Raw genomic sequence first — 9107 nt, 5'->3', positions numbered from 1 at the left:
TATAGGTATTTTGTAGGTATTTGAATTATGGACCTTGATCCCAAAGAAATCGACCCGAATCCGAACCAGAAAATTTTAAATACTTAGATCAAAAGGAACCGATCCGTACCCAACCAAAAGACCCGATGCCCATACCTACTCTCTCACGTTATATTTTGTGTGCATTTTATAAGAGTTACATTTGTTGAACTTGTGAGCCTTAAGATTTACTTGGTTGATTTTGGCTAATTTAGTAGTATAGATTTGTAAATTTTTTAATAATTTTTAATTAGATATATTTTGGCTAATTTAGTTCAGTTATAATAATTTTTTAAGCGCGGATCAAAATTCTGATAACTGAACTAGATTTTGGCTAATTTAGTAGTATACAATGTTCATATCTCTTAAGTTGGACAAATTCGATAAGACGTCTGGCTGTTTCTTATTCGAAGTTTAAATAACGATTTTTTGTTCAAAAAAAAAAATAACGATTTATTTGTTTTCATTCTTCTAGAAAATAATTAAGTTTATGATATAAATCTTGAGGACAATAAGAATTTGAAGTCTCTTCTATGAAATCGGTTTATATAGAGATATATTGTATCCATATTGGTGATTTTTCCCCTCTCCATGTTGATGTTTCATTTATAATTTCAATAGGTTACTTTTACCTAATATAACCTGGGAGGCGTGGTCTAGGGGCATATTATTTTGATTAATTCAATAAAAATCGAGAGATTGACTTATTTAGCTCTAAAATATCAAATGTAAGTTACAAACCGATCTATCTAATGTGGTTGCTTTGAGTGCTTGCAGTTGCAGGGAAGAACTCATGGCCGGAGCTTGTGTTGGAATATACTCCGAGATTATAGGAGCTAAGGTTGGGTTGTTGAGTTCTGTTACGATTGTATAGGGACTTAGTTGATAAGAGATCCTTCTCTACTTGTATATATACATGTAATGTGACTCAACGTGATATACATAAATATTCTCAGCATTTGCTTTCTTCTCTGTTCCTCTATATGGTATCAGAGCACGAACCTTTTTTTTTTTCTAAAGAACCCTAAACCGAATCGACAATGTCGACAACCCCGACTGGATCTCCTCCCACGAACCCGATAACAACGGTAGTGAGGAGGACGATTTCACCATACGACTTGCACTCTGCGGACAATTCTGGAGCTGTGATTTCACATCCTCTGTTGGTCACGATGTAATTTCTCGTTTCCGTGAATAATTTCGGTTCTCGTTACCCGAACGGTTACTAATGTCTAAAGTTATAATTAAATAAATGTTTGTATAACGTAATAGTTGCAAGTAAATAAAATTCATTCATTCCTATTTATAGTACTTAAGAAAGTTTGGGTACTTGGGATCAACAATTGATGTTATATCTAATATCATCTAGTTGCTTCATTTACCATCATATATGATAAATATTGATGTGTAGTGCCTTAAAACAGCTAACGGCTACCATTGATGTTATATGCGGGATTCAGTGATCAAAAGAGAGAATTCAGGTGTCAATGTAGTCGTGATTTTGGATGGAAGTCCAGTGACTGGAGACCTCAGGTGCGACCGCGTAAGGGTTTGTGTTGATGGAAATCGTATCGTCGTCCAAGTCCCTACCGCTGGCTAGAATTGTATACGAACATTATGTGTAATATAGACTTAAGTATGTAGACAATGTGTAGCTGGTTGGTACGATAATAATGTAGTTTGCATCACCTGCTTAAATAGTTTGGGTGTTTGTTTCACTCAGTATTACTTATGACTTATGTCTCAGTTATATCTGTAAACCAAGTAATTTCGGTGTTCGTTCACCAAATATTACTTACGTCCCAAAGTTATATCTATAAAGCAAGTGATCTGATATCCTATGAAAATCAATAATGTAATATTCTTCTAGTATTAAGTCTTAGGGTGAGCAGAGGGTTAATTAAAACGCTAAATCATCCTCAAGTCCTGCTGCGCTCATCGAGATGAAAGAGAACGAAAAAATATTGTGGAAGATGATTTTAGAGAATATATTTATATGAATGATTGATTAAAAGAAATGTTTTTTTTTTTTTCGGTAACCGCGGGTTTCCGGCGACCGTGGTCAACCGACTATTCCCGCGAGGCCCACGGCACTCCACGTATTCTTGGGATTTAATCCTAGCTCGGGTGGCCAACGCGAGTCGAACCTGCGGGAAACATATTGTTTCTGGGCCTCAACTACCTCTAGGCCAATCGCGTTGGTTATTAAAAGAAATGTTCAAAATGTATAAGCGTTTCTTCTGAGAAAATTTACAAAATTATAAACTTTAGCTATGTAAACAGAATCCATTAAGCATTGGGAATATTCTCTTCACCTAATTCTTTTTCTTTCAACATTATCTATGCTTTTGAAATTTTAACTTGTTGTCGATGGATATGCTTAGAGAAATTTTCAAAATAAAATTACTTGTAAGAACATTAATCAAGATAAGCTAGCATCAGGAACCGGTGACTGTCCATCCAATATAATATATGGTTCTACCAGTACTGATATAATATATCGACAATTTTTAAGAAAACGGTATAACTTTCAAAGCTTATAGGTTTATAAATGTCAAAGGACTGTATTTCAAACCCGTTAGTCAAGGTTTTCGACTTTGAATACACAAGCACTCACCTACTACACCGACACTGACATTGACGTCTCTGATTCTATAAATTGGACTCAGATTCCTAAAGACGAGCATAACAAATACATCACAGCACTGCAAAGATAAAAAAAAAGGGGTAGCAACATGTCGTCCGAATGTGCTGGTAATTTTGGTTATTGTATATAATTTGATAGTGTTACGGCTTTAAATCAATTCTCTTTTATATTGCTTATTCCCGGCCCATTCAAATCAAGTCGAAAATCATTTCCGGATTTATCTCCTTTTGATACTAACCTAATTGTCTATAGGTTGAGCAGACTAACCGTACCCTTTTAACCTTTCTCACCATGCACGTGTAACAAGGAATGGTCGACCTAACTCAATAGACAAAACCATGTGCATTGAAACTAAAACGTTACTTGTTCTTCTTGCTAAATAGTAGAAACCAATTCCATGCAATATTTACCAACGATTAATCTAGTTGGCCAAATTCAAATGGACGTCATGTCTATTCGCTTCTTAGTAGAAGTTTAAACAAAATTTCTTTGTTTTCAATCGTCTAGAAAATAATTAAATTTATCATAAATGTCGTAGGAGCTGATACAAATCTTGAGAATAATATGAATTTGAAGTCTCTTCTATAAAATCCGTTAATATATAGATATTGTATGGCCAAGCCATGCTGATTTTTTTTTCCCCTCGCCATGCATGTTGGTGTTTCATTTATAACTTCAAAATGTTACTTTTACCGAATATGACCTGGGAGGCATCAGGCATGGTCTAGGGATCATATTGTTTTAATTAGTTCCACGGAAATCAATCTTGAGATGGACTTATTGATCTCTAAAATGCAAATAAATTACTAGACGATCTATATATCTAATGTGGTTGCTTTGAGTGCGTACAGGGAAGAACTCATGGCCAGAGCTTTTGGGAACAAATGGAGACTATGCGGCTTCCGTGATAGAAAGAGAGAACTCGAGAGTCGATGCAATGGTGATCTTGGATGGAACTCCAGTGACTGGAGACTTCAGGTGCGACCGGGTCAGGGTTAGGGTTAATAGAAACCGTATCGTCGTCCAGGTCCCTACGACCGGCTAGACTTGTCTTGTTTACCGACCACGCTGTTATTATGTCTATTTAGTATCAGTAAAATAAAACTATATATGTAATTTCTCGTTTACATGAATAATTTGGGTTTTCGTTACCCGAGAGGTTACCGTTGTTCAAAATTATAAATAAATCTCTGTATAACGTAATGGTTTAAAGTGAATAAAATGCATGTCCTATTTGTTTCAAATTTTTATTTTATACCATGTTGATGATGAAATATTCATATAGTTAAAAATTTATTTATATATTTTCAAAAGTTTCACAAAACTAAATCTTTATGATAAAATAGTCCTTGTTTCTTTCATATTTTTTCCCTCCTTTCACTTTTGTAAAACCATCTCTAGTGGCACTTCATGTTTTTACCTTTTTCATATTTTTATTTCAATAATATTTCTTTGAATTTTATTTTTTTGAATTTTGAAGAATGGAACATTAGGAGTGATTGGTAGTTGCGTAGGTGCTGTCCACAACCCTATTTATTTCTACAACACCAAATTTCACAAATCAAACTGATTCAATCACTAGTGTTCTGAAAAAGATGATAATTTTCTTTGGACCATCGTCAACAAGTCTCCACGAGGCTTAAAACATGATAAATGTAATTCTATGTAAATGGTACAGATTGCAGTGAATATAGGCATCAAAGCAAAACCAACATGGATCAATCAAATCATCATCTCTATTCTTTCTTCACTTGTTAACTGAAATTCTTCTTCTGCGTCCAAAAAAATTGGTTGTAACGGGCAGAGAGCTTCCGATGACAAAAGCAAGGAGCATGCCCGAGAAGATGCTATATAAGTTATAAGGGTGTAAGGAAGGAGGAGCAATGTGTTTTACTCTGACCGTTCCCTGCTCCGACCATTCTTGTTGTACATCGGAAGAAGCCAACTAGACCCGTGTTTCCTCTTTCCATAACACCGCCAATAAAGCACACACAATGCAATAATGCAGACTATAGGAATCGCCCATCTATTCACCCAAAAAAACAACACAGAATTAGACAAGCAGAGAGGTTGAGAGAAGTTTTGTGAGGACTTGTTTGTTACCTGTCCAAGTCGAGAACGGGACTATACACAACAGTCTCCCAAGTCCCAACGATGAAATGCCAGACCGGGTTGTAGAAAAGAGATTCCGCTGTCCAGAACATCCTTGTGTACGTCTCCAAGAATATGAAGAGTATCCATGCCGCCATTTCCAACAAAATGAACTTTATAATGAACCGTCCCACCACTACCGTTACCAGAGAGAACGCAACCAGCCAGTTGAACAGCCTGTTATTGTATTCTTTGATGAACAATGACCGTGCCTTCCCCATCATCTGCAACACATACCGTTCAAATGTAAAAATCCTCACCTACTTGTTCTTTCCAAATCTGATTACGGTGTGTGTTTGTATAACTAACTATTACTACCTTGGTTAACCTCTGCTCATAGCTTTGTTTCGAAGGACCGACACATTGGTGTTCAAAACTCTGGTTGCAGTACACGAAACCTGCGTTGAATTTCGCCATGGAAGGGAGCCGGAGAGCTTGCAAGTGGTCCATGTCGTCTTCACACTTTGTGTACAGCGCCTCGCAGAGCTTTGACGATTGGTATTCATTTGCAAGAACAAAATTCTTATATACCTGCAGTGGGGTACAAAGATTGATTGTTCAGGAATCATCCTTTTCGTCTCATTCTCATCCATCCACTAAGGATTTTGATTCATCATACCTCTTGCATCTGTTCATCCAACTGATCCACAGATTTCTTCGCATGCTGTCTTCCGAAATGCTGAGCGTCAAACGCTTTGATAGCTTCGTTATGTGCTGTTTCATGTGCACTTTGGAGATACTCTTCGGACATAGGTAGCCGCAGTTTCACCATCCTCTCATTGTACAGCTTCACACATCTCTCAACGATATCTTTATTGAATATCTCAACTAGTGACCCTGTTGATGGAATCTCTCCTTTATTTAGCGCATCCAGTATCTGCAAATTAGAGAGAAAATTAAAACTGGAACCATAAAAGTGACATACATGTAACAAGTGTGAATCTCAAAGACACACACACACACACACACCTGTTCCAGGAAAGAAATAAACTCCTTTCCATTTAATGCTTTCCCCTGCACTATCTTTGGGCGGAGGATACTAGCAACGAGCTTTTTCAATTGGTCACGCCTTGCCACATAGGTAGGGTCCAGTTCCTCATCCTTCAGATCACACAGCTTCGTCCGCATGAGGTGAGGCTACATAACAAATACAAGGAGAAAAGTTATATTGCAAAGTACTTTTAGAGATAACAACAATACTTTCAAACATGTAAATGATTTTTTTAACCTGTGGTAAGCTGAAGGCAGTGCTGTTGTCACCCATAATCGCCAAGGAATCCCGGATCCGGTTAACCTGAACAAAGGGTGGATAACTTCTGAGACACTAATGATGATTACTACTACTGGCACAACGCAGAAGAAATAAGAACACACCTGATCAATGTTTTTGTTACCTGAAAAAAACATAACAAACAAAAAACAATCAGTTACGCTGCTGCCTGAGAAATGGTTTCAGTTAAAAAGAATGGAAAAGGAACTCTGACCATCTTCATTAGGGACGTGTTTGAGAGCTTCATCCACCATTTCCTTCACCGACTTACCTTCTGCATGAAGTTGGAGTAGCGTTAATCATGACAAGCTCACATTGAAATGGAAACAAAATACATAGAGTTATGCATGTTTTCACACAGTGCACTCACGCAGAAAATCACGCTGGATAAGCCACAGGAGCTTTGACGGTTCAAAAGCAACGTCTTGTCCCTACATGATACAGCAGATCAGAAACAAAAGTTTTGAAGAAGATTAAGAGTAACAGAATCAGCGTTAAGGAAAGTACCTTTACTCTAATCAATCGAGTAGCATGAGCCAATGGAAATAGAAGCTTAGTCAGTCAGTATCCATAAAGACATTATTATTATTATTAAGAAAAGAGGAAGTGCAGAGTACTATTAACCAAACCTTCCGTAAAATTCTTCTGCTAACTCAACAGCAAAGGAGAGCCTAGAAATATCAGCTTCGCGGATCTGATGAGAACTAATATCAGAAAAAGACAAATGTATATGAACTTATTTAAAACACTAGTTACTACTCTATGTTACACAATCCTTATTTGTACACTTTCAGAAATTAAATGATTGTATCTATGATTGCTACCTAGTCTATAGATCATTACGTATAATGTTTCTAGAATCATAAGCAATCTGAACAAAGACAGAGGCAGGACAAACTTACGGTTTCAGGCAGATTATAGATAAGCACAGAACTCATAACTGTTGCCAGAGCAAATATTCTGAAAAAAAAATTGATTAAATATTCAGAGCTTCATCAAACAAATGTCTAAATTTTCGAGAGAAAAAAAATGAAATGAAAGGGTACCGATCGTCATAAACATTTGACTTTCCAACACTTTCAAATCCTTCAGTGTCAAGGTAAATAATTGAAGTTTTAACTCCGTCAATCTCTAGCTCTAGTGGTGTTCCCCACACCCAGATACCTGTTTACAAAACAATTAAGTTGGATCCCAACAAAAAAAAAAAAAGTTAAAACCTTTCAATAGCAAACAAAGCATATACCTTTTGTTTTTGTATCACGCATGTGTCCAACACCAAAACCTGTTTAATAAATGAAAGTAATGCAAGTTAAATTTGCAAAAAAAAAAAAAATGATTATTCACAATGTCACACAAGTGTTTGAGATAAGAAGCACCTTCATAACAAGAAAGGGAAAGAAGCTGATTGAGTAGAAAAGATTTTCCAGAACGGTATGGGCCAATCACCTAATGTTTTGAAAAAAAAAAACAGATTAGATTCAGAAAAAAAAAGTAATATAGACAAGCAGTCAAACAAACATCAGACTCTCTGACGTACCGCAACAGCAGCAATAGGAGTAGTGATTCTGCTAATTGCTTCCAAACCTTCTCTACTAAGCCGAAGCTTTGTATGATTCGGATCAGGCTCCACTATAGGAAAACTGCATTAGGCAGCAACGAACCAGTTGGTATTAATCACTGATAATCAATCAAAAGCTATGTAAAAAATATATATATATTTTGCTGACAATGAACTGCTACTAGTCTACACAAAGGATAACAATGTCTTGCAGCAATGTGGCCAAAACAGACCTAACACTACTAGTAGCAATGGACAAAAAGAGGAAAATAAAATTAAATAGATTATCAACAGGACACAAACAAAAAAAAAAACATTTATTTCCATCAGATTGCAATGAAAAAGAAAAAAAAACCATACGACAGATCCAAAGGTTCCATTCATTCCGACCAAAGAACAATGCGGTCGGATAATCCAGAAACCGAACAAAGCTAGGAACTTTAACACGTTATCACATATACAAATCTAAGAGAGGAGATGACACACTTACGCCTGGTGAAAATTCTCAATCGAGAGAGACGTTTGCAACAAGAGGCAGAGAGACAGTAAGAAAACAAACGCCCGATCCATGATCTTTGACCCGATTACAGAACACGACCCGTTATTTAAATAAACCCAATTGCTGGCTGTTTCAATTCAAACTCGTGGGGGAAGGGATCTCGGAGGAGGGGGGAGATGGGTGTACGTTAAGAACCCGTGCACTCGCAGCAGAGACAGGAGGGAAACAGGTTGCACCAGATCTTAGTTTAGGTTGTGGAACACTAGATTAATACTTTAAAGATATGATGATTTATATGCCTAGTTAGTTTACGGTTTTACCCTTTTATGTCCAAGTTGTGCTGACTTCGATTCGGAGGGTTAAATCGTAGTTTCGTAGACATGCTTACGTAAATAATACTTTATACGCTAATGTTTAAAAGTCCATTAATTTTGTATTACTGTGTTCGTGTTATCAACTCGAATTAAAACTAGCACAATGTTTATAGCAACATGAACAATTGTTACTTGCCTTATATCCGCTTGATCCGTACTCGCCTCGATTTTTTAGTACTTGTCGTTGCCACGTCAAATATCAAATCGTTGAGTTTTGCTATTTGCAAGTACAAACCAAGTAACAAGTATCACCAAAAAAATTACGATTTACCTTGATATTACTCATTACTTGTTTTACGACCGAAAAAATAATAACTAAACCATAAAAACCAAAACTCTAAACAAATATTTCTTTGTTGTAAGAAGTAAACAATACTTTCTTATCGAATTCCATCTTTTTTTTATATTAGGTGCAAATATTTTATCTAAAATAATTCTCGTGTTTTTACCGAGTCAAGTAAATAAAACAAACTTTCATAACCTTTTCTCGTAAAATATTATCTATCAAGTAATTTTTAGAAACTTAGAAATATATCCAAATAAATAATAAATATTTGTAAGTAACAAGTAATCGAACAAGACAAATAACT

General features: G+C 36.1%; 3 protein-coding genes across 3 annotated transcripts; 2 read left to right on the top strand and 1 right to left on the bottom strand.

Moving 5' to 3' along the window:
* Window positions 1-1015: 1015 nt before the first annotated feature.
* Window positions 1016-1618, top strand: LOC106341563 (protease inhibitor HPI-like). Its single transcript, XM_013780299.1, has 2 exons — window positions 1016-1192; window positions 1443-1618. Exon 2 carries the CDS (start codon window positions 1466-1468, stop codon window positions 1616-1618), a length of 153 nt encoding a protein of 50 aa, XP_013635753.1. The 5' UTR covers window positions 1016-1192; window positions 1443-1465.
* Window positions 1619-2703: 1085 nt separating this feature from the next.
* LOC106340665 (protease inhibitor HPI-like) lies at window positions 2704-3909 on the top strand. The gene is made up of 2 exons (XM_013779508.1): window positions 2704-2772; window positions 3517-3909. Exons 1-2 carry the CDS (start codon window positions 2754-2756, stop codon window positions 3708-3710), a joined length of 213 nt encoding a protein of 70 aa, XP_013634962.1. The 5' UTR covers window positions 2704-2753; the 3' UTR covers window positions 3711-3909.
* Window positions 3910-4232: 323 nt separating this feature from the next.
* On the bottom strand, window positions 4233-8407 carry LOC106336875 (guanylate-binding protein 4-like). Its single transcript, XM_013775841.1, has 17 exons — window positions 8135-8407; window positions 7624-7726; window positions 7463-7532; window positions 7330-7368; window positions 7133-7250; window positions 6989-7046; window positions 6716-6780; window positions 6594-6600; window positions 6457-6517; window positions 6301-6360; window positions 6191-6210; window positions 6045-6110; window positions 5786-5953; window positions 5436-5693; window positions 5135-5347; window positions 4769-5040; window positions 4233-4691 (listed from the first exon to the last, which is right to left on the bottom strand). Exons 1-17 carry the CDS (start codon window positions 8212-8214, stop codon window positions 4556-4558), a joined length of 1794 nt encoding a protein of 597 aa, XP_013631295.1. The 5' UTR covers window positions 8215-8407; the 3' UTR covers window positions 4233-4555.
* Between the last annotated feature and the right edge of the window lie 700 nt (window positions 8408-9107).

This window comes from Brassica oleracea, chromosome C4 (assembly GCF_000695525.1).
Source record: "Brassica oleracea var. oleracea cultivar TO1000 chromosome C4, BOL, whole genome shotgun sequence".
Taxonomy (NCBI): Eukaryota; Viridiplantae; Streptophyta; class Magnoliopsida; order Brassicales; family Brassicaceae; genus Brassica; species Brassica oleracea.
This window is presented reverse-complemented; position numbering and strand designations above follow the sequence as displayed.